The sequence below is a fragment of the Aquila chrysaetos genome, chromosome 4, assembly GCF_900496995.4.
Source record: "Aquila chrysaetos chrysaetos chromosome 4, bAquChr1.4, whole genome shotgun sequence".
Lineage (NCBI taxonomy): Eukaryota > Metazoa > Chordata > Aves > Accipitriformes > Accipitridae > Aquila > Aquila chrysaetos.
The window spans coordinates 71,813,941-71,840,422 of NC_044007.1; the positions used below are offsets into that span (position 1 = coordinate 71,813,941).

Genomic DNA, 26,482 nt, shown 5'->3' on the forward strand with positions numbered 1-26,482 from the left:
AGTTGGTTAACAGACTTCGAGGAGAAAATGTGTCCTGGTCAAGTGTTTGAGTTGTAATGACAGATTTAGCTACATTTCACTCCAGTTTTCTAACACCTTGTCTTAGGAAGGCCTCTTCTAATCTATTTAACTCCTAATCACCTTATTGATGCTTCTAGGGCTAGAGCTCCAGATAGTACCAAAGAAATGGAAGCAGCACTGTGATGTGAAAGGTACGTTTGCGCTCAGTAGCAACATTTCCCCCCATGGCTGCATTCCTTTGGGAGCCTGGGCAGGCTGAAAATATGATTTGCATTTTCTTTCTTGCTTGGCAGTGTGGGTGCCATTCTGCATTGTGGGTAATACCACTGCTGAGTAGCAGGGCAATGGTATACCCCTCCGGATAGGGAGCGGGTAATGAGTAGATGTCCACAGTTCCAAGAAACTTGGAGAAATGGAGATGTTTTGACATAAGTTTAGGTAGTACTGATGTTCTGGACAAGTAAAAGAGGTTTATCAGGCAGTGCAATGGGTCTCAGTGCTGGTCAGTTAGCGTAGGGAGGCAAGTCCATAGCTTGTTCTTTTGGAGTAGATTGGCTATACATCATAAAGAAGTCATCGCTAGGACTCTTAATGGTTTGGCCTGTTGGTGGAAGTTTTGCAGGACCCTTTTGGCTACAAATACACGTACTAAAATTGGCTCTACAGGCACAATGGCAAAGCTTAGCATCTTTATGAACCTTTTTATTATTACTTGAGGGAAATAAATGGCTGTCTGTATTATGCATGAGCATGCTGTGGTACTGCATTACTCTGTCTTCCATCAATATATCTTGTTCTCTTCCTTTATCGGCTAATGCTCATGATAATTCCAGGGGTACGTCTTAAAGCCCAACCAAATGAATATCGTAACCCAAACAGGTGGAAGAACGTGATATTAGGCTGTTGAATATTCTAATACATGAAACAGCTAGCTGTATAGTTACGTTTTAACAACATAATCAAAACAGAGATATATCTGTGTAATAAAATTGACTGTTGCTATAACCAATACACTTGGAATGATTACATGATTATAATGAAAATGCAGTGGTTATTTGCTACATTAATTAGCTGTTGATTTAATGTTATATAAATGTGCTTCTTTTCAAGTAATCATATTTCTTGCTGACATTTCTGAATAGGACTACCAATTAGTTAAACATGGGTAAGTAGAGGTGCTGATTATAGGTAAGCTACAACAGAAGGCAGTGGAATAGGGCTTCATAATTTTAAACATTTAACGTGTTACTATCCAAAGCATGTACTATACAAAGCTTTTTAAATAAGCACACATCTTTGACACCCACTACACAGCCAAAGTTGCTAAAGAAAGAGACGTTGCTTCTCTGTGCTGACCTTTTCTGTGAGATCCTATATTCCTGTAACTCCCAGCAAGTCCAGCTCCCAAAGCCCTTGGAGAAATATTTAGTGGTTTACCCCACTCCATCTCAGGGTGAAATCAAGGGAGGCTTTTAGTGTTTTGGACTTTATTGCAATGTCAAGGTGTCTCTGTAAGCGGAGAAAATTTCTTTGACTTAATGAAAAGATAAATAATATAATAAAAATGTAAAAATGTGTACAGCTAAACTGTCTTCTTGAGTCAAACTTTCTTGAAGCTGAGAAGACACAGCTTACCCTGTGCTAATGGGGTTGTTTCATAAATCATCCTCATAACGAGGATGCTTGCAGAATCCCTCTGGCTCTTGCTCACTCGTGCAAACCAAAGTGACATCCTCAACTGATGTCAGTGCCTGCTTTCAGTGGGGATTATTTCCAGCAACTTGTGCTTGACTTGCTGTGTCTGAGGACTGGACCCACATGATTTCCATCTATAGTGATCCTGCCCTTAGATAAAATTTCAGTCTGAAAACTGACGTGTTTAAACACATGTAAATACTTCATTGGTTGAATCCCTTAAATAAAAAGTAGATTCCTTGATCAAAGTGCTTTTCCTGGTGATTGTACAACAGTCTGAGCTATAAGCTGGAGGTGACTTGGAGATGAACTATATGTGGTGTTTGCTCCAGACTTTTTTTCAAAAAAATCTTTTCATGTGCTATCTCTTGTAACGTTTTCCTTAATATAGCTTGCTATTTTCTTGGCTGCTTCCCTCCTAGTTATATTAAAAGAACATAAAATATTTCTCATAGGACTCTCTCCTACATGCAGATACAGAGTTTTTTTGCTGGTTTTGTATGTGTAAAACATTTCCCTAATCAATAAGCCATCAGTGCAATAAAACTGCAACTTAATATCTTTAGAACGCTGCATGTGGGTTTTCTACATTTGCAAAAGTATAATTAGCCAGGAAATTTTTGAGTGGTATTAGGAGTTAAAATCAGCCAAGTGCATTCTCAATTTTTTTTGAGCAGCAACAAGCCAATTCAGTCAATCATGCCTACTGATAAGCTGTTTCACAAAAGCTATGCAAAATGCAGTAAACACATGCAGTTTTTTTCCTTGGAAAATGGTTAAAAAACATAAAAAATGTATATCAGAGACTGTTTAGGATGGGAACTTTTAATCTGTCCACAGACTACACAAAGTGACAAGCTCTTCTGGCTTCTGCAAATCTGTAATGGTCTATATTTAAAAGTTCATTTGCTGCCAGAACTCCTCATCTTGCACATGCAAAATTACCATGATTTTTATATCTGGATTCAAATTTTTGCAAGCATAAATCTAATACTCACACAAAAAGGTGATACAATGAAATCTGGGAAACGAGAAAAAAACACATTCAAAAGCTATTATACAGAATATGGATTGGTACTAGATTTTCTTCATTGTTTTATTAGTTCAAAACAATTATTTCCGCTGAAGGATTGACTGATGAAGAAAGATGTACTGACACGCAAACCTCAGGCTATAGAAAACTTCATTCCAAACTCTTTTCCTTGGATTTTGTACTTGGCAGACATAGCTGAAGCCATAAAAAGGAAGGTGGATGGAAAGTGAATTATGATTTTAAATGCTTTGTTTTAGGAGACACCAGTGGAAGACTAGATCCACTGGCCTTTTTTGCTGCCTTCTCTTTTCTGCTGTAGGACTTGCGGGTAGCTCTGGTGGTGGGTACCAGAAAGACCCACACAGATATGGACAGATCTTGATGAGCTGCTGTTAGCCGGCTTAAACTTCCCTTCTCGTAAACGGTGTCAGGCCTCCACTCCAGAAAATAATTCCATTTATCTGTTGCCATCTGGGATAACACAGCCTCTGCTTCAGTGGGGCACAAGCCCACATTTAAAACTAGGCACATGTTTAACTGCTGTTCAGAATAGATTTTTTTTTTTTTTTTTTTTTAAGCAGGCTTTATTTTTCAATTACACAAACACAGAGAAGAATAGCATGGGGGTGTTTGGTTTTTGTTTTTAATTTCTGACTTGTTTTATGTTCTAGTAACCTAAATATTTTTACACAAGCGGTTTGACCATACCCATGGTGCCAGGGACTTCAAGCTTTTCTAAGTCACTCCAGCTCTTTATCCACAAGTACCTGCGCCCGTACCTGAACACAGTTTATTATTCCCTTTGCTAGTATGAATTGTGAGTAAAATTATCTGTTCTTCTGCTCTGCATTATTGTGCTTTCTTCATATCATCTAACAAGCATAAGTGTGAGTGGATGTCAAGAGTCTGACCGGTCTTTTTCTAAATATTGAAATTGTCTCTCATGCTTGCACTATCAGTCAGCTTTGAAAAAAAAAAACAGCAGCACATCCAGTTGGAGTTAGTAGCCAGACTTCAGATTCGTAATTGTTTAAGACTTAACCATTTTGTTTTTCTTGTGGTATGGCATATATATAACCAGTTTTCACACTTGCAAAGAGAAAAGCATTGTCTGCTTTGGGAGGTGTTGTTGCTCTGCTTCTTGCTTTCTTGTTTCTGTAAAGGGCAAAAGAAAACAGTGAAAGATATCAGTCATCCCTTGTGCTTTAAATGTAGAAAATCTTAATTGAAGAGTGAAAGGAGAGGGTGTTTGGTACATGGTGAAAAGAATGGGATCTGTACTGAGGAGGAAGAGATCAGGAGGAAATGAAGAAACCTTATGTTGACTTTTTATTAGAATAATAAGATCACAGGTTAGTTCAGGTTGGAAGGGATCTCAGGAGGCCTCTAGTCCAACCTCCTCCTTGAAGCTGGGTCAGCTATCAGACCAGGTTGCTCAGGGCATTATCCAGTTCTTGAAAGCCATACCCCTTTGAAAACCTCCAAGAACTCCAGACTGCACAATCCCTCTCAACAGCCCATTTCATTGCTTTACTGTCCTCATGGTGAAAATGCTTTTTCTCCTGTCCAGTTGGATCCTCTCTCATTTCATTCGATATCTTTTGTCCCACATCTTCCTGCTGCACTGCTGTGAAGAGCCTAGCTCTGTCTTCTTGATGACGTCCTCAGAGGTACTGGAAAGCTGCTATTAGATCCCCCCAAAGCCTTCACTTTTCCAGGCTAAAAACCTCTCCCTGTGGGGCACATGCTCCACCTTGATGTCCCTCCACTGAACTAGCTGCATTTGATCATCATCCTTCATGTTCTGGGGGCCCAAAACTGCAGTACTCCTGGTGTGATCTAATGATCGCTGTCATGATTTAACCCTAGCCAGCAACTAAGCACCACGCAACCACTGACTTACCCCCTCCACCCAGTGGGATGGGGGAGAGAATCAGGAAAAAACAAGTAACACTCATGGGCTGAGATAAGAACAGTTTAATAGCACAGAAACGAAGAAACTAATAATGATAATAGCAATAATAATAATAAAAGGATTGGAACATAGAAAACAAGCGATGCACAATGCAATTGCTCACCACTCACCGACCAATGCCCAGTTAGTTCCCGAGCAGAGATTCCCCCCTCCCCCCCAGGGCAAGTCCCCCCAGTTTACATACTGGGCATGACGTCACACGGTATGGAATACCCCGTTGGCCAGTTTGGGTCAGCTGTCCTGGCTGGGTCCAGCTTCTTGTGCCCCTCCAGCCTTCTTGTTGGTTGGACATGAGAAGCTGAAAAATCCTTGACATTAGTCTAAACATCACTTAGCAACAACTGAAAACATCAGTGTGTTATCAACATTCTTCTCATACTGAACCCAAAACATAGCACTGAACCAGCTACTAGGAGGAAAATTAACTCTATCCCAGCCGAAATGGAGAATCACTTAGTAGAGGAGGATGATGGGTTGTGCTTCTGGTAATCCAGCCCAGGACACTGCTTGCCTTGGCTGCCGGGGCATCCTGCTGACTCATATTCCCTTTTGTAGATTTGTATCTTTATCTGAAAGGGAATGTTACTTGATTACTAAAACTTGATAGAGCTAACCAAACCCCCGGTGGTAGGAGCTGGTTAACTGCTTACATTTGGCAGAATTACCTTGGCCTCACTCAGCAACCAAGTGCTCAGTTATTCTCCCGCGAGACTTGCCCTGGAATTTGTGAAGGCTGTGAAGCTTGGTCCATTGTATATTTGGTGAATTGTAAACGTTCTGTGCTCACTTTGTGCTCACTTTTTCCTAGATATGATACCTGCTAGACCCTGGTGACAGTGACCTGCTATTTTGAGCGTGGGGTTGATGCATTATTGATTAATCCAGCTTAGACTGCACTTAAAGTGGTTGTGCTTTAATTACATTTGGTATCTAGAAATAATAGCTTAGCATTTCAGAGGCTTCTTGGAAGAGATGGGGTTTTGTGTACTGCAATATGGTACTTACGATGGCATTTTTGTCTTATCAGAAAAAAAATTGTATCTTTTAATGAAGTATTCTTTTAATCTGGTTGCTTTTATATTACAATGATTTATCATTAGTAAGCTTCTTTTTCCCTGTGGATGTCTTATTGTAGCAGTATGATTTGTTACTTCCAAAGAAATTAACACATCACTTGAAACCACTATGCTGTAACCTCAAAATTAAGCTTCTTCATTGAACCTTTTCCTTTTGTGTGTGTATGTGTGTTTTTTGGTCAGTTACTCCTGTTTTATTAATGTTGAACTCTTTTATAATAATTTATCTTAATAGTTCCTGGCTGTGCCCATTAGTATACTCTCTTGCTTTCTGATACTGAGAGCAAACAGTAGATGATGTAGCTAAGTTTCAAGGTTTAAAAAATATTATAGGTCTCTGGGTAGCTTTCACATAAAGTTTTTATTTTCTTTTGTGGGTACTAATAAGTACCTCTTTAGCATCATGCTGATAGTGAAACATTTCAGATTCTACTGCTGACAGAAGCAGGCTTTATCTAGTAATTTGGAGAGAGGAGATCTACATTTTCAGACATCCTCTATGTGATTTCTTGGGTGAATCACTTCAATAAAATTATCAGTTAAAGTAACATCAGTTTAAAACATAATTACTTATTGATTAAAAAACAGTTAAATGTGTTAAGCTGTTATCAACATTAGTAGGTGCTAGAGGTATGTTGACTGAGCCTGAATTTCAGACATGCTATCAAATCGGGCTTCCAAAATCTTCATGTTTTATATGCATTTTGGATTGCATTCAAACATTTAGGGTACAAATGTTTACCATACATCTCTTTTTATTTGTGCTCTGATAGTGCCTAAAATACCTGATTCATACTGTGATACTTGGTATGTTAGGTAGTGTCTGGGGAAGGTAGTCTCTTTCCTGAAAAATTTATTATCTAGGTTTAAGAGCAGAGACTGCAGGTGGTCACAGATGTTTAAAGGAGCATAGTAGACCCAGTAGACAAGAGAGATCAACATGAGAAGTAACAGTGCCAGTGTCGCTCTTGCTGAAAGAATATTTTTCTGGGGAGTGGCGGGGGTGGAATGCAACAAGGGGGACTTGTAAGCAAATATCCTTAAGTGGATATTCTGCTAATGAATGTTTGCTACAAGCTTTTTTTAGAGCAGAAATGGGAACATTTGAAAATGCATGAGAAAGTGGTGAGGTTTGTGGCACAGAGTCAAGAGTCAAAACCTTGGCAGTGGACGAGAAGTGTTAAGTAACAAGACCACAATGAGCCTTGAGAACAAAATACCCATTTTGGTTCAGTTGCGATGGGGGAGAGCTACTCGGGGGCAACAAGTTGGTGTTGCGGGGGGGATTTAAAGAGAGAGAGAGGAGTTTGGATAGCTTAAAGAATCAACTCCAATTGTATTAGCAGTAGAAAAAGGATTTAATACAAATTTATAGAAAAGTGCGACTTCACAGAATTCGATGGCAAGGATCACTTCATTACTTAGTACATGGATGAAATGCACTTGAGAAAATTAAGTTAGAATCTGACTAAACTATATGTATATAAAGACCGCAACCTAATAGGGTAAAAGAAAATATTGCAAAGAAAAATCAAGTTAGAATTAATTTCTTGTGATTTGTGCAAAGATCGGGAATGTGGAAAAGTAGGGGAGACCCTCCCGTTGAGTCACGAGGTTCAGAGAAGACCCCCTTGCTTTCTAAACTCCTGCTGGAGTCTAGGTGCAGCTGGATCGACTCCTAGTCCCGGACTTGGGCAACGGTTTATGTCTAAAGGGATTATGAGTATAATAGCAGCCTAAAATTCATTCACAGTTGAATAAAAGTCACGACCGAAGTCTAAGTATATATTTGAAAGTAATAACTTATAATATACTTGCCATAACATACTTACTATAGACTATGCAGGTTAGTCCACGCACGTGCATAGACACTAAGAGATATACATATAAGAGAGTAAAAGAGAGTAAAAGAAAGTGAAAGAGAGGAAAAGAGGTATACCTGTTAAAAATTCCCCTCGAGGTTAGTGAAAAGGTTCACTTCGAATGCTTTGGCATCTTTGTCAGCAGGCGAAGGGTGGAGCCTCAAGGAACAGAGAGAATCAGCCCAGGTCGTGTCAGCTTTCGGCAACAGACCTACGATTTTCGCAAAGAGGAAAGTTTGCGAGCTCTGAGAGGCATCCCACTGAGAGGGAGATGCTGGTCGCAGCCCGCTGCGGTCCAGGAGAGCTCAAAGGGCCTCACTCAGTACCGCTGTTTGTAGGTTCGGGAGATGATTGACATTCATCATGAACAAATATCTAGAATCCCGGCTGCGCTGGAAAATTCCGAGGCTGTTGGAGAATAACTTCAAACATAGATACGGGATGCTCCAAGATCGTCAGGGGAGGACTGTTATGTCTCAAGGTTGTTATGAGAAAGAACTGGCTGCAGGTTGTTACGAGAACAGGCTATCTCTGCTGCCGTCCCCCGCTGGGCAGCAGGAGTCCTTGAGATGCCCAGCGTATCTCCCTGTCGTAGCTGTGTAGGAGTTCCTGGCACAGTCGAGGGTCACTTCACTGCCCGACTCGTTACACTTATGCTAAGGCCTAGCGAGCCTTCCCGAGTTCCCGAGGAGAGCATGCTAAGGAAGATGTGTTAAATTAGAAACTTTGGCCTTGTGGACAGATAGGAACAGGCATGCCTTGGAATATTATAGTAAGTTGTGTAAAAGTACTTTAATTCAAGCTTAGAGGAATTCAAAGCAGTGATTTATTTATTTATTTATTTATTTTTCTTCAAAAGACTTAGTGGAAAGAAATGGCTGAAATGAAGTAATACTGCTAATTTGTTTGGAACAAATCTAAGAGAGATAAATGCTCGCACTCACCACCTTCTTCTTATCTTAACAGTCTTTATTTGGCACAAATGTAGTGGAATTGCTAGCAAGAGTGTCAATTTGCAGTATCTGGCGTATGACACTTAATAGCTTAAGTGCCTAAATGTTACCACCCATGCAGAGAAAAGACAAAGAGTTTAGCCTGTGTAAGGACTTCAGATTTTAGCTTTCTAAGAATAACAAAGGATCAAAGTGCAGCGTACCTTGATTGCTGTAGAGAACAGTGGACATACAAGAGCAACAGAATATGTGCGAGTACATTGTAATGCTTTTGTTTTTCTGACCTGTGTTTCTGAGCATCGGTTACCAAATATTCTGCAAAAGCAGAAGGGGAAAAGAGAGATCAAGGGGAGAAAAAAAACCCCTAAGTTTTTGAATTCCCTGATTGTTCAGTTGTTACTCAATATGTTACGTAAAAATGCTTATTGAGTTATTGTACAAAATAAATAAACATTTTTAGCACCTAAGTATCATGACTTAAAAGCAAACCTCTGTTTGGTTTCTCATTCAGAGTGAAATAATAGTACCTCTGTTGATCATAAAGGAATGCAACTTTGTGGCAGATGTATATTTTTTTCTTCTTTGTAATGTTGCTGAGCTCTATCTAAGAATAACAATAAGTTTAATCCTCATGAGAACAACGAGGACAATAAAGCCGCAAATGATCTCCATGTGTCCACATGAAGTCTTATGCACTGATTAAAGTAGATATCACAAGAGTGTAAGTTTTTTCTTTCTCTTAAATCAACAGCTTTATCTGGGGAGCACATAGAAGCTCTGTTCGTTTGCATAGCTTTTCAGATCTTGTAAAGCTTTACAAATATTCTGGAGTAATTTTCTTTTTATTTACATGTGTTTCTCCCTAGCTTAAAGTACTTTTTGTCTCTGTGCATGCACACAGACATTTATCTAAGCAAAACAAGATTTCTGTTTGATTTTGCTTCTTGCAGTCTGCTGAGTTGTAAAGTGTTTTTCAAGGCTGTGCTGTAAAACTTGCCGAGTCTGCAGCACATGCAGGCTTTCTTGGGAATCGGAAGGCAATCGGAGTCATCCCAAAGTTCTTCGGGGAATTTAGTTTGTACTGCGTGCACACAGCATCTCTCACAGTGGGATCCTGTGGGTGAGCCGAGCTTCTTGTGTATTAAAAGATTGCAAATAACTAAACAACAACAATGACCAAGTGTGTGTCTGTACTACTAGTTCATGGCAAAAGGAAGTGAGATTTTGGGAGATGGTTTTGGGGGTGTTTTTTTTTAAGCTCAGTCCTTATCTGTCAATCTTAGAGTCATATGTTAGATGAAGCATGAAGGCAATGGAAACAGTTACAGTTTTTAAAAAACTTGCACTAAAAAGTGCAATAATATAAAAAATATATCAATTATAATATTTTTATATTGTTAATAATTAATATAAAATATAAAATATGATTATTCAAAGTTGGTAAGTGGCATTATTTTGATAAAAATTAACCTTGAAAGTTACATTTAAAGAAGGGTGTAGACATGGAAATCTTAGAAGACTGCACTGCAAATTGAAGGAATACTATAAACAAAGTAGCTTTTCTTATCTAGAATCTCTCTACCTGTAAGTGTTTCTTAGAGACCTCCACAACAGGACATTCACGCAAAGAAAGAAAAACAAAAAAGGCTATGCCAAAACCCATTATAGTTCTGCTCAATATCTCCCCCTTTACTGCCAGCCTGCTGGCAATAAGAGGAGTGACACTCTGCTTTCATTTTGCTGCTTGGCCTGTGGTTAAACAAAAATAATCAGTGTGACTCAACATTGAATAAAGAAATATTGAATGGCTTATAAAATTGTTATGACATTTAAGACATTTGAGTAATTTATAGGGGTTGAGGAAGACTGAAGATGAATGTGACCTTACTGTATAATGTCTCAGTTGAAGTTTTTTACGTATGTTTGTAATTGTAGACAAATTGAAAACAATGGGTAAGCATCAAAAGTTAAAGACATGCTTAAATACTCTTCTGAACCGAGGCTTAAGCACCCAATAAATCTGCAGTGATCTTGTAGTACAGATATGTCATGTCAACACTCCCTTACTAACTTTAGTGAAGTGTTATGGGTACATCTGCTGCTTCCAGTGAAAAATAGACAGGATTTGAAGTGATAGCTGTTGCTGCAGGAGTTTTCTGTAATAGCTGCCAAATGGGAGGGAGGAGGGGAAGACAGCAGCAGAGGAAGCAGTAACCTTCCTGCTTCAAGAAAAGAAACAAATCAATCAGTAGCTCTATGCAGAGAATTGGAGAACCTGCCCAACATCTGTCAGCTGAAAAGTGACACGCTGCAGCAGAATCTGCTTTATAAGCAACCATTGTGGGTGTTCTGCCTTCAGAGAGGTATTCGGAGAGCTGTATGAAGTTCTTTACATGGTACAAAGGTGGGATATCAGCAGTAGTGCATCCCTACATAAATTTGAAGCAGTACCTCAGCAATAAGTATAAACAGAGCTTTATATCTTTCATATTCTTTTGTTAAGCTCTTGTGTCTGGATTACTACAAGCAATATGACATTTTGCGATAAGTGGACCTCTAACCAAAATGTACAATGAGTGCAATAAAAGTGGTGGTGGTTGTTTCAGTGGGAGTAAATGGTTTAGAGCGAGGTCTCAGTAGCATACAGAAATTGCCCAGCTCGTGGTAGTGTGCAGAAACACCCCTTTAACCTCAGGAGCTCCCTGGGAAAACCCTGGAACAGAGATGTCCACTAAGTGAATTCCACCGCTTCTGGTTTCTGCTGAGGGAGCTGTTTTGTTGTAAAGATAACTATTTTGATTTTGGCTAGTGGGAATGAAAAGACAGACAAAAATATTGGTAGGTTCTTTTAGAAGAGAAAAATTTGGGGGTGTAACGTTCTTGCCTGTAACTGTAAGAATCTAACTGGAATGTACTGAAGCCTCAGCAATCTTTCTATAGGAGCAGTGGTCTAAACAATATTGTAAGACAGGTCTGTGAATTACTGAGGGCTGATTCTCAGTTCTAACCCTTTGCTGGTGAGCCTGATAGCAGCTCTCTAATGAGTAGCAAGAGTTGAGCAACCAGAAGTAAAGTGGCCAAGGCTACTACTGAGCCACACAGACTTGTAGCAATACATGCAGTGTCAAACCTAGTGTGATGAGCACTGGCCTAGTGGACAACGTCTACATATCTTGAATGAAAGCCTGACTGATGGCTGTCCAATCTCAACAGAGCAAGGTTTTGCCTAATAGCTTGGGTTAAGTAAAGGTATTTGCTTTCTTGAAGGTTTTGTGCAGCAGGCTGTCACAATACCTTTATTTTTATATTGCTATGAAAATATTGTTATGCAAGGGAATGGCAGAGTTTCAAAAGGCAGGGTGATATAAGAATTAAACCGTAAGTTTGAAAATATGTGTGCAATTCTTGCCCTTTTCAAAAACTTGTTTAAAAATCATCCGTAATGAAAAAGAGCACAATAGATCTATAATGTGAATAAGCAGCAACAATATAAAATACCTCGTACCCATCACATTTAATTATCTTTGAATCACAAGTGAAGTACATTTGGAAAGAGCCCTTCTGCTTTTAATAGTGGACCACTTACTGTTTCTGTCTCCTTCTGCTAATACTCATAGGTAACTTACTTTGATAGCATCTCTTGACAATTTATGCATCTACCTTTGTTTTAGGGGCATGCAGTGTTGAGTTGCAGCCAGATGGTCTAGAGAGATGATAAAAAAGTATGAAATGATACACCAGAGCACTTATCTCCTGCTGCCCTGTCACACTGAACAAACACTTAATGAAATCTGAAATTGTAATAGCTAAAAATATGTACTGCAGTACGATGGACTTTCACACATCCCTCTGGGATTTAATTGTCTTTTAAATATGGCTTCTGCAAAAAAGTTGCCTTTTGGTGTCCATTTCTGGACAAATTCCTAGTGAGCTGGTGACAGTAAGCTGGGCAAAGAACGTAATTATTTATTCTGTGTTAGGAATTTCATATCTCTTATTCTGGAAGTTGCCCGTAAAAATTAGACTGTTCTTCAGTGTGGTTTGTTATTCACCAAATAATTTCTGCTGACATCCTTGTTGGATGGAATGCTTGCCAGTAATTAATTTTGAGATCTTGCAATTCAAAATGTGAACCCTTTGATGAGACATAGGGTGCGTGTTAAGCTTCTGCCTTTGGCTTTTAGAACATAGCCCTTGTAATTGTACACTAGAAATCTGATTCTAAGTTCAGTATTTGCTTTCCTAGAACATTCTGTAATCATTCATCCTCATTGTACATTTGCTGGGATGTTTGCAGAAAGCAATGTACAAAGGGCACAGACACACGTATCATAAGTGTCTTTAGAACACTGAATAAATATTCATCAAATATATTCTGCACTTTTCATTCCACTCCTCATGATATTAGATGTTACTAAAGCTAATATCAAAGCATCGGAGGTGTGACAATTCTTCAGAAATAGTGTTGAAATCGTGATAGGTAGAGTTAAAAAGTACACAGAGCAGAAAAGACAGTAGATTTCATCTGAAAAACCTTTGTAAAGTAAACATCTTGGAATTCTGTTCTCCTGCTTCGTGGGTATGAAATCTGACTTGATCCTGCTGGAATTTGAGCCCAGGGCTGTGAAGGACAGCTTTGGTAGATCTCTAAATCTCTGATCAGATCTTACTGCTCACACCCCATCTGGTTTGTATTTGAGATCACTTTCACAACAGCTAGCCTATTGTAATGTGATTCTGTGGAGTAACACAAAGGCTGTTACAATTTCTAGTTTTTGTGGAATATATTTTTTCCAGTTAATAATAAAGCTTTACAATTTTGATGAATTTGTAGAATGCTTAGATTCACTAATGCAAGAGGGTTATAGGTTAAATCCATGTCTAGTGAAAGATTTATTCACTCAATTACATTTTTCCCAAAAGGGTTTCATCTCTGTACAAGGTAATGCATGAATATACCCAGTCTTTCGTTTTAGCTTGAATACACTTTCAGGACTTTTGGATCCCGGCAGCAATAAATTCTAGACCATGTTTTTCCTTGAAAGTTAATTAAGGGTAGAGGGCTTCCTTTTATGCAACTGTGAGTATGCAACAACACATGTGCCCCTACACGCGTATACACTGACAGGAATTGCATCAGTGTTGTCACAACTATTAGTTCTGCTGCAATGACCGCAAATTTACCAGTAATAACAAGAATAATAATTAACCTCTCCCCTCAACAACAACAAAATTTAAGAAATCTTGTCATGAGGAATAAAATTTTTGTTGGTGCATGAGCATGGACAGTATTGTGAAGTTAGCCAAGTCTGAATTTGGCAATTTCTGTGTATCTACGTGTAATCAGGAAGAATCTGTCTTCCTGCTTATCTAGGTCAACATAACATAGGTGTCAACTTGAGTGCTGAAAGGCTACAATGCAGATTTCAGTTGCCAGCTGCAACATGTTACTTTCTTTTGGTTTTTTTTAAGGCCCTTGATCCCTGGAATCAGAAGGAGGAATTTTGCAAACGTTCTTAGCTGTTGGTCATCCCATTTAAAATAACCCCTTCAAAGAAGTCAAACATGATGAGGTTTTTCCATCCCGTTTTTTTCTGGTTTTATTTTGTAAAAAATGTCGAATTTAAAAAGTCAACTTTATCACTGTTTTGAAGGTGTGATCTGTGGGTCTCTTCCCACAAGATGCTGAGTGTTTTGTTTCAGCTGAGCAGGGTATGTCATCCTGTGCATGGCAATATCTTACACGTGTGAGTAGTCCTCTGTTAATTTTGAGAATCTTTCCCTGACCTGATTTTTTTTTGTGGCTTTGCTGTGCAGGGTGGCATACTTGGGAAGACAGAAACAGATTCCTAAGTATTGCTCCTTACCTGTTGTAATCGGCTCTAGTGAGGTTGCAGTCATTCACAGCAACAATGAATTTGCTATTCAGAATGTCTCCCAGAATATATGGGACATAGGTGTCTATTCCCACATATGGACTGACCATCTCACATCTGGATTTCCTGGCCTCCTAGGTTAGGTTTCTATCTCCTAGGAGCTAGATAGTGAGAAAAAGAGAAATCGAAGGAAGCTACTACATTTTCTGGCTCAGGTTTTCTGCCTAGCAGCTCTACAAGATGAGGATGCAGTGTAGAAGGATTATAGGAAATTATGGTTGTTAGTATACTTTTTAGTTACTTTTGTTTTCATGAGGTTTGCTGCTGCCAGGCAGCACAAATTGCAAAAAGGAAAGGTTACTTAACATACATCCTCTGGGGTGAACTTTCTAATCAATAGCAGTTTTATTTTATATCAGATTTAACTAATGGGACACTTTAAGCAGTATTACTTACTTTCAGTTTATAATTTGCATGTCCATTTTGCTTTGAACAGAATGATCCTCAGACAATATGGGAAGGATTGCAGCAAATTACAAAATATTTCTCTTAGCTCCCTCTCACATACGCAGTGGCTGGTTCCTGAGTTTGATTAATATTTTCTGTTCAATTAGTAAGGCAATGGCATTTATATGAAGGTTTTGTGATGCTATAGGTTTTAAGTTGTTTTAAGTTCCCTTTAAGCTGCTTTCACTTCATGATTCTAAAAATGCCACTTGTGAGCTCCTTAAAATGCTTTTATTGTTTCTTGTTCCCTAATGTGTTTGTCGTGGATTGCAACCAGGTTCTGTTTTAAGGCAAGCCAACAGTATCCCTCAACAGTCATTTATGCCTTGTTGCATCCATCATGTGTAGAACAGTTTCTGCCTCAATTGCCAGAAGCACTGAAGGCACAGTTGTCAGGATTTAAAGTGAATGAAGAGCAACTTGACAGGCAGAAATGATGTTTCCCATATGAACAAACATCCATTCATAGTTTTTGGGAAATCTTGGGGCTGTTTGAGCCAAAACATGAACGTGGCTCAGTTTGAACAGGGTGCAGCAATTGTACACTGACACTGAGAATCCTTTGGTCGGCTCAACAAACAAGTAGAAAACCCTTTCACTCTTGAGTGTTTCTGTAATTATCGTCACCAGGATGGTTTCACTAACACTCATAGTATCGTGTTATTTCTAACTCACAAGCGATTGGATAGTCCACTGTTTTACCAAAGTATGAGGGTCCTGCAGGTTTCAGGAACTCATGTGCCAAGGATTACTGGCTCTGCTCTTCATATTATTGTCACTGCCCTTCATACTGATAGGAGGTTTTTGCATTTTTGTGTAAAATGCTTCAATGTTCTTCCTAGAAAGCAAAATCAGAGCTACGCTGCTGAGGTGGGCCATCACACCACATGAAAAACAAATGGCAAATGAATGGTGGCCAGCAGTCTTCCACACTTGTGGCTTTTCCCCAGAGCCAGGGAAAGTACAAATGGCTATTGGGGATTTGTCTAATTTGCCTGGGATACCTATGCCATGTAAAGCAAAATGCTGTTGAAATGCATGAATAGATTTATGTAAGCCCTCTGTATTTTGAAAGCAGACTCAGGTGATTTCAGATGAACACCTTCATCTAAAGCCATTTCCAGACAAAAGCATAGTACTTGAAAAGCAACTGTTGATGAAATAAGGCCTATTTATGTACGAGTGTTTGCCGTAGTCCCTGTCACCATAGTAACTGAGGCCCAGATTCACAAAATCATCTAATTCCCGCTTAAGCACCTGAGTACCTCTGAAGTTCTGGGACTAAGTGTTTCCCAACTAAATGTGAACTTGCTGTACCTTTTATGAATTGCAAGAAATTATCCTTTCTTCATCTTTTTTTTTTTTTTCCCCTTAGGCAAGAAAGTTCTGACTAGGGGTGTAATAATTTTTTGTAGTCAGGCCATCAGTCATATTGTGGAAGTACGTTGAAGAGGTGGATCTGAAAGGTTATGCTGGAAACGGTCAGTTTCTGAGCTTCTGGACATGTGGGATCAGAGTACTTCATCACTGCTATGGGTCTATTTTATGTAGTTGACTCCTTCTGACATGTAAACATTTTGTGTTTGTCCATCTCCTTTCATCTTGTATTTTGCAATTTTTCCAGAGGAACAGGTTAATATTAAAAAGTGAGCAATACGTATGTGATCACTGATATAGCTATCTTCATTTGCGGTTGATATATTTCAAGATTAGGATCAAGGCTTTGTTTCAGAGCAGGAATTGGAGTAGGAACCATAAGATGGATCTCAGCATTGGGAAGATGTCTGCCAAGTGGCGCGTCCTACCAAGGAGGCAGGCAGCTATGCTCTTCACAGGCTATAGACTCTGGTGTATCCATTGTCTGATAAATAACAGTGGTTGAGTCTAGCTGTGTCAGACATGTGAGTCCTTAAACTTCAGAAAGAAGACGGTGGGAGAAGTTTGCTAGCTGTGTGGGAGCGTTTGGGACCAGCACACCTTGTCACAACTGCTGTGCTTTGATCCCCAGCGCAGCTCAGGAATGGACTTGCTTGGAACCGGCGTGGAGAAGCCCCCACTAAACGGGAGTTGCACAGGCTCATCTACACAACTGCTCTCCTACTCCCTCTCAAGCCTACCTTAGTCCCAGGCAATACCACCCCAAAGTAAAAATGCAAAGACTGAATAAGTAATGGAAGACTCAATAAGTAATGAGCATATGTCTGTGCTTGACTCATGCACCACAGAATAAACCTAACTGTTGCTGGATAGTATGAGAAATGCTGGGTTATGCTTTCAAAACTATGCTTAGTTACTTGCACTTTACAATCCAAAATACCAGGCAATGTGCAAATAAGTCAAACTTGCTTGGTTTTGATGGCAAATCCATTTTGTAAATGGGTTGTAGATAGCTACTCGTTGTCACATGTCCATTCTCTGACACCAACAGGGAAAAGAGATTGACTTAGGGTCACAGTGTCTAGAGTATGTGACATGCTGTTTCAGAAAAAAATTTGCTGTAGTTTTTTAACTGGTTGCAAAACCACTACAAAAAAAAAAACCCCAAAACCCCACCATAGCTGGAGAGATCACAGAAGTACACAGTTTAAAAGCCAAATCTGATCTAGACACAAATTCCATTAAAGAAAAGTTAAACAAAGAATAATGTTAAAAGAAAATTGCAAGCAATGGTATGTTATTTTTACAAAAAAAAAAAAAGGAAAAAAAAAGAAGAAAAAAGTCTAGCTTATGAAGTTTTTTTTAACACCTTAAAGAACATTTAATTTCTTACCTGAGGTTACTTAAAAGGTTAAGCACTGTAAAAACTTGAGAGTGTGGAACCGTCAGAACACCTAAGTGTGCTTTTTTTTTTTCTTTTTATCTTTTTTTTCTGAAACAGCCTTTACAAGTTTATACTGCTGGAAAATAGCCAGCTGTCACGCTCCACTTTCCAAGAATCAGAAAACAAAGTGAAGTAACTTCTGACCAGTTACCAGCAAATATCCCTAGGGTGGGTAGGCAGGCCTCACGCCAGTGGTGCTTGCTGGCATTCGCAGAATTAATTAGACACTGAAACACTGAGGAACAAAGCTCTCCAGCTGGAGCTCAGAACATGTGGAAAGGTTCGAGATCAGGACTTACTGAGTAAGATCGGAAAGGCACATCGTTGTGCTCCAAAGATACCGAAGCTGAGGTTGAGCTGGGTAAGAGTAGCTGTGTATGATGCACAAGGCATTTAAATGCCTTTGGCAGGCAACGGATAGAATTAGACATGTCCAGGGCGAGACTTCTCAGCCTGAAGTAGACTTCTAGCTTAGGTCAGGTGAGCTGCTGGCTGTAGAGCCTGTGGCTTTTGAGGGACTCCAAAGGGTGATGTGTTCTGGTGTCCACAGTGGAGATGCTTTAAGGTGATGTGAATTTCCATACGCACACCCTTTAATTTGTTCGCTTAGCCTGTGAATAGGACATTACGCCTACTACTGGTAGAAAAGATACCTCTGTGCTGTCTTGAGTGTTCAGCGTTGAAGTGAATCTTGATGCGTTCTTTGTTTCTGCTCAGGGGATGCCTAAATAAAAAACTTACGGTCTGTGCTAGGTTAGAGGAGTTTGGAAAGGGAAAATACAGTGACCTTAGTTGTTTGCTCTATCTTGCGAAGAAAATACTGTGATGAAAACATCTCATGCTGAAGTTGCCTAGACAGCAACTGAGGCAATATGCTAGTCCATGTACAAAATCTTGCTACGTTTGGTTTTAATTTTGATTCCTCGTGGTGACTCCTAAGATTTGCTGCAAAAATACTTTGAATTCTAATACATGAATGATTTACAAACTGATTCAGATTCATTTGTAGTTTTCTATTTGGCAATTAGTTTGTCCAAATACAGTTTGGAATGGGTTTGTTCATGAGCTGTTTGATGTTTATGGCTAGTCCTCCTTAAATGGTTGCCTAAAATATGGGTTATTTTTTCCATTTCCTTCCTGGTTGACTCGACTAGCAGGTGGTGAATTTTCACTTGAAGAACCTATGGTATAAATTTGCAGAGTCATTTGTGTCCTAATTAATGAAAATACCGGGATTCACGAGTGTTTTTACAAATCTTTGGCAGTTGTTCAAGCACTTGAGTCAACGGATCTGGCTGATCTTACTCACAAAAAATATCCACAAAGTGGTTTTAAAATCATGTAGCTATTGATCTTCCCTCTCTACACAGAAAAATAACTATTTAATTTCAAAGGAAACAATTACCCAGGGGTTTCTGCCACATCTAGAAAGTTATAGGCTTCTGTCAGTGAGAGGAGCTACATTTGTCTGTTAGAACAAAAGTGTATCAACAGTTAGCCTGCAGAATCAGATTTTATGGTTTTCATGATTCCTTCTGACTGTTTTACTCTTCTAGTTATATGCGGTGCCATAATACCACCCTAAATTTTAGTTTGCTCTTTCAGTATGCCCTGCGTGACACTGAACACCTTCTGGATGTGCACTTTGTAATGAGGGTGAACACCTTTCGGTCAGGGTGTGTGCTTCTCATAGGTGGTGTTCATCAAAGCATCTTTTCCTGCAAGATGACATTTTGTAGCCGTTAAAGGGCTCCTGCTCTTCTAAAGATGTGCAAGGGAAACTCCAGGCATTCCGTTGTGCTGCCAGCTTTGCAGAATTGGAGAGGGGATTTATTTGGTGAAGAGCGACTATGACCCTTTGTAAGCAAACGGATATTTCCACAGTGTGTCTCCAGTGATTTGGGCAGTGCCTAGGAGAATAAATATAATGGATTATAATGCTTCAGTTCAGACGGCTGAGTGTCAATGCCTGAAGAAAGTAATGCTTTCAAATAGAAAGGGAGGGATTTTTCCATCGCCTACCTATGCCAAGTGGAGCTTATGAGGTACATTCCAGCTAATAATTTCTTTCATACGTTCAGGGAACTAATTTCAGTGTTGCCATAAGCAGCAGTTGTGTAAATGGGTGAGATCCTAATCACTCTCATGCAAGCAGAAATGGGAAGAAGCTGGGTTCAGAATGATTGCCTTTTGAGTAAAATGGCCAGAAAACAAGTTTATGTGGATGTAACCAGTGAGGATAAATAGAGCAGTGTGTGCCTGTTTCACAGTTAGCATGTGCTCTGAAAGGTTTAAATTTGTGTGTTGTCAGTAAGAGAAAGGAAACTGAAACAAAAAAGGGGACTGTGCAAACTTTGAGACAGAACTATAAAGGATTATTTATCCCAGTGCTCTTCCTTATGCAGGTATTAATACATGGGCAAATCCTTCAATTTGATGGACCTCTGCTGGGTTAGCTGCACAGGTCACAGAGATGATATGACACTAGATTTCTGTTGAAAACATTGCTTTAAGAGAAAAAACCCAAACCTCTGCAAGGGCTTTATTCATTAAATTAATGTTTTTCTGGAGGAAGACAGACTTGGTAGATTTTTTTTTTTCCTGCTTAAATATATTTGATTCTTAAAAATATTCATAGATTTCAGTTTGCTTTTGTTTGGATTGGGAATTGACAATGAGAATATAACTCAGTGCTGTGACATGCTGGATTGAATAGACCTTGTCTTTACAAAATAAGATGTAAGACATTACCTACCCAGAAGGCTTGTCTTTTTAGTTTGTTAAGCCAGAGTATTCCCCTTATGGATATAGCTGGAACTAGCTAAGCTAAGCTGTCACTTCTGTCAGTGAGAGAAGTTAAGGAAAATTTGGGTCGTATGTTAGGCAGTGTGTGCTTCTTTACGGTATCCTTCTGCATTGGCTTGAATGAGGATACCCACATCTTCCGTTCCTTTTTTCTTCATATACATAGAGAGAAAAACATGTACAGAAGAACTACCACTACATGTTAAATTAAGTCTAAAAGCAGGGTGCAGGTCCTGCTGTCTGTAACAACCACAGCAGTTTACAAGACCTTAGGATCCCTCACTGAAGTTGACAGGAGTTTTTCAGTTGCTTGCTTTGATAGCTGGAGCTGACCCTTAATTAATAAATGAGTAAGGTTAAAATGCTCTTACCCAGAAATGTAGATGCAGCCACTGTCTGTACTTCTCACTTGCACTTGTGTGCGGAAAGCATTAAAATGCCAGTTATGAAAAGTGTTACCCTCTAACGTAAAAATAAAAAAATTCTAAATCAAAATAAAATATCTTGTTTGACTCAGAAGTAATTTTTTTTCTTAATTGTCATTCATACAAAACCTATTCCTTAAACAACAGTATGTTACATATTTTCGGAGTTACTATAGAGCGGAAAGCAATGTGATGAAATTTCTGAGGCTCAAGCTAAGCATCTCTCAGTACAGGTCCAAACTAGATTTGTGTTCATGGGTAGCATGACAATGGAAAAATTTTATAATAAGAAAAAAATTTTATATGTAAATGTGCAGCTGAAAAGTAGCCTTTATAAAGTGCTGCGTAAACTTGTGCTGTTGAATAAATAACTACATTTCTGTCTTCAAATCTGAATCTCTTGTTACAAAGGCAATACTTAAACTTTTAAAAGGGGTCTTTTTTAGCTAGATCAGCTACTGGCCAGAAAATCATTGTACTGACAATATTTATGAAAGCTCACATACAATCTAAATAAAAATGTGAATACAAGTATAAAACATGAAAATCACAAACTCCTTGGCCATATTTTGATCTTGCCAACTAGAATTTGCAATGTTTGCACCAGTAGAAGTTAAAGTGTGGAAGGACCCAAACCAAGCAATATAATTTGCTGTTCAGGTTTTTACAGGTGTTTGCAAAATGGTAAATTTAAAGAGAGTGGAGAAACTGATTTAAAGCATATTTTAGAAGTATTTAAAGCCTAGAAGCATGGAAGACAAGCCATGTAAATCAACTGAATTTTGTGAGGCTGTAATGGAAATGGTATAGTATGGACATATGTACCTTTGTGGGAGCGCTGCTTCTGATCTGCTGCTGAGAGCCACAAACGAAGAGCTGGTGGCGAGGAGGAACATAGGGTTTCTTGCGTGAGGTAATAGCAGCCAGGCAGCAGCTTTGGAGGGTATCCCTTTCATCTACCTTTGGGTGACACTCTGTACCTCAGGTAGCTGAACAAATCGGTAGCTTTTACCTTCCGCAGAGCTGCCAGTGGCAATCTGGAGTGTCTAGTTCTAATTAAACTATTAATGCAGGCTGTTGGATTAGATAAAATAGATAATATTACTACTCCCTCAAAATATATGACTTGATTATAGAAATCTTTAAATATAAAGCCCATTATTAATTATGTGTGTATTAAATGTATAAAATGAGACAGCAAGCTTGGTTGAAAATTAATTGACTTTCCCTACCAGTGTTTACTTTAGAGTAGTAAGGCATTTTGGCTCAACTGCAGTCATGAAGATACAAAACTCTCATGGCAACTTTTTAAAAAGGATTAAACACCGGCTAACAGAGAGGTCTGAGAATACAAGCGTGCACAGGGAAGTATGGTCAGGTGAGGGTGTTTTCAGTGGCTTCTCCCTGGACAGGCTTCTTGGCCATGCGTTATTGACCTCCTTGTGTTGTGATCGGTGTGTTTTTGGGGAGGTGAGAGGAGGGGGACAAGAGGTGGCCGGTCATGGTGGGTCTTCGATGTACTGCAAAGATGGAGCGTGCATCTTCCTCTCCCACCTTGCCAGCCTGAAAGCAAGGTACTGGGTCAAGTTTCTCAGCCTTTCTGCCGTCTTCCCTGTGAAGGCACAACTGTATCAGTATGTTTAATGAAACAATTATCTGTAGTCATTTCTTCCAGAGTCCTTTGAAAAGTGGAAATTTGTAATACTATAAAACACCACTGCTGTTTGCAGCTGTGAGCTAGAGTAGATCAAACTATCAGTTTTCTACCGCAAGTCTTTAGTCCTGCTGCCAACGATGACCTTATATATGGCTATGAATCTTCCAGGAGTGTAATAAAAGTGAACTGCATTTCACTGTAATGGGGTATGTCTTACACGAAGACAGAGAGCATTAGGAATTCTCTGTGTAATAGCCAGTGCTTCCCAATATTCATGTCAAAACAGAGGATGTAGTATTGCGGGCTGCAGAAGTCGTTCAGATGTGTTGCAGTTTTCTATCCCTAAGTACTCTGATTTTATCACAGCAGTGCTGCTCTAGTTCAGGAGTTTGTGGTATTCATTTTATAAAGCTTATTCTGAGGTGCTTGCAGCTCTTCTGCTCTGCGCATCAGAAGTCATTCTGGAGAAGGAAATTCCCTTAACTCAGTTGCTACTGCTTTATTTATTTATTTTCCTTTTTTAACGTTAGAAATAGTTCAGCCAAAATGTAAGTATGACTTTGAAAATTCTACCCCTTTTGCAAATGCTGGAGTCATAGCAATTTTATGAGGCATTGAGAGACCAAAATGCAAATAGGTACCTAGTGAGATTCGCAAAAGAACCTATTTCCTATTTAAGTAAATTAGAAATGTAACTTGGTTGTTTCTCTAGCTTTAGGACTTAAATGTCTTTAAAAAAATGTCTCTAATTCATGTGGGCATTTTTGAAAATTTTACCCTAAAGTTTGATTTTTTTCATGTGAAAGTCAATTTCTGGTACTGAACTGAATAGGTAAATGCATCAGTGTTACATCATGGATTTTATTTCAGAACTGTTCAGCTGCTTCTGAATTTTAATAATTTAAAACTAAATATAGTTAAAATACTACCGATGTGCATGAGCTTTGTCTCTCTTATTTATGAATTAAACATAGAGCTGTCACTATTTGTAAGCCTAAACAACCCAAAATAATATTTATTGTTTTGTAAAGTTGCGAAAATGTTTACTAAAAGTACTCACTGGCTCTGATATTCATGGTTGGGCAACAGCATGCCATTATTAAATCCCGATCCACCATTCCTGCATCCCAGCTATTGTCATTTTACAGTGTCTTTTGGTCAAATTAAGCGCTGTGGTAAACGAGTACAATTCCTATGGAGAACTGCAGGTTGTTATTCCTGAGCAAAATTTGACATTTTGCCTAGCTGTGTCTCACCTCCCACTCAGCCTGTGTGGCACAAAGCGGCTGACTGGGGAGGAGAGCAGAGAAAACGTAGAGTAGAAGAGGAGCAGTCTTGATAAGAGTCTTCAGCATCCTTTTTGTTGCTGCTTTTGTCAGCTTGCTCTTATGAAGACGTTATGTATTAAGAATTTGCTTCAGTCACCGAGCTTTTTAACTCAAAAGGTATGCTGTGTGTGCACATACATGTGAATACATAACTTGTCCTAGTGCTCACAGAGGTAAAAACATAGAAAGTTGGATACTTAATTGTTGTTATATAAAACATGCAAACTTTTAATGATACACACTGGGAACCAGAGTTCATAGACTCTCCAAATGCTGGTCTGTACCTTGGAATTACACAGATCAGAGTGCCAGCTGCTTGGAGAGCACTGGTATGTTATGTTGCTCACAGAAATGCTCTGCAGCAGGAGAGATGCACTGAGAAAGCCGGTTACATCTTACCCTGACTGAAAACCAAACAGCATTGCTGAGCAGCAACATTTATGCTCTGGTTCAATTTTGTTTGCTCTGCTCCGTGCACTGAAGCTGGTGTCTCTCAGGCGGTTGTTACGTTTCCTGTTAATACTGGTAGGAATTTTATAAAAGTTAATTCAGAGAAAGTTTGTCAGGTGAAAAAGGTAAGAAAGGTGACTGAATTGAAGCTGTTCCTCAGCCTCTGAAAAGACCCATCTTGTACACCGCAAAACTGTAATAGATACACAAGCTAGCATGGGTACCAAAAGGTGCGTTAGATGGTGTTCACAAAAAGTAGTTTAGAGTCAATGAGGTGCTGCCCAGGCATCAACGAGTGTGTAGTGTAGACGTGTCTCAAAAGACTGGCTTGCTTAAGTTTTCATAGACTGGCTCATTGGAAGACATTAGGTTGCTTCTGGTTTAGGCTATCTCTGTGGACTACAGAGATTACAGCCTTAAGTGCATAAGGCACATGGGAAGCATATGTTGCTTCTTGCTGTCTTCTGTTTCTGTTGTTAATAATAGAAGCAAGGAGCAAAGCTGTATACTAAAGTTTCCCTATTGAATCCTGTGACCCTTAATCGGGAAGGCCAGTATTTAAGTAGATTTTTTTTTTTTAAACTGAAAGATATTCTGTCTGCTCCAAATACTTTGTAAACTAAAAACCTTAATAATTTGCAAATAGAACTGGGCTGTCTCAAGGACAGTGTAATTTTAATCACATGCAGGCGTGATTCTGATCCCACTGAGGGACCAGACTGGCCACTCTATTCAGAGCCAGGCAGAATTGGCTTCTATCCTTAAAACACAGCCACGTTCACTGTAGCACTGGAAAAAGTCTCTTGTGGGCAAAATGGTCTGGGGTACACTTGCTGAAGTTTACTGTGCTATTTGGCAACACTTGTCTACTTCTATTCATATCAGGTGTCAAAGCAGAAGAATGTATGCTGAGGAAAAACAAAATATATCACACAGCAATAAAATAGAAAAATCAGAAAATAATTGGATTTTTTTTTTCCGTTTTTCAGAATATTGCAACACTTTCACACTACTGCTGAAGATTATACCGTCATTTTCACATCTGGATGCACAGCTGCACTTAAACTGGTAGCAGAAGCATTCCCTTGGATGCCTGAAGGCACAAAACAACCCAGCAGTCGATTTTGTTACCTAACTGACAGCCACACATCTGTGGTGGGTATGAGGGGGATAACTGCCTCAATGAATGTCTTGTCTGTTCCAATAAAACCAAAGGAAATCTTGTTATCAGAAAAGAACAGGTTACCAGCTGAAGAACAAAACTGCACAACACCTCATCTTTTCTCTTATCCAGCTCAGAGCAATTTTTCTGGTACCAAATATCCCCTTTCATGGATACAGGACATAAAATCTGGAAAACTCTGCCCCATCAAAATACCGGGGAAGTGGTTTGTTCTGTTAGATGCAGCTTCATATGTAAGCAGTTCTCCATTAGACTTGGGAGTTCACCAAGCTGACTTTATCCCCATCTCATTCTATAAAATCTTTGGATTCCCAACTGGTTTAGGAGCGTTACTGGTAAACAACCGGATTGCCCCCCTCTTGAGGAAAACCTATTTCGGAGGTGGAACTGCAGCTGCCTACCTCGCAGGAGAGGATTTTTATTTCCCAAGGAAATCTATAGCAGAAAGGTAAGGCTTTGTTTAACAAAACAGGGTTTTTTGCTGATAACTGTTTGCATCACACAAATGCCTTGGGGTTGGTGCATGCACTGGGCTGTGACACTTATGCTTCTTTATGCAGTTGGATAGGTATTTTACGTCTAACTCTGTTTTCTTCTTAGTATTCTTTTTTCCTGTCTAAAGAACATCATCTGAAATATATACCTTCCTTCCCTGATCTAGTTTGTTACAACTGGTAAAAATATAAGGCTTCATTCAGTGACATAAAGGTCAGTGCATGCATTTTTTAATTTATATTTAAAGTACCTCAGTGGAAGCCTGATTTGTTTTTGAAGCTCTGTACCTGGAGCAGCCAGGCCAAGGTTGATCACACAGT

At 39.2% G+C, this 26,482-nt stretch overlaps 1 protein-coding gene across 3 annotated transcripts in view; it reads left to right on the forward strand.

Moving 5' to 3' along the window:
- MOCOS (molybdenum cofactor sulfurase) overlaps positions 1–26,482 on the forward strand; it is a 351,791-nt gene that overhangs the window by 186,325 nt on the left and 138,984 nt on the right. For all 3 annotated transcript variants that reach the window (XM_030012223.1, XM_030012222.2, XM_030012225.2), the window contains one exon: positions 25,474–26,115. In XM_030012223.1, the coding sequence (XP_029868083.1) occupies positions 25,474–26,115 (642 nt within the window). The remainder of the gene's footprint in view (positions 1–25,473; positions 26,116–26,482) is intronic.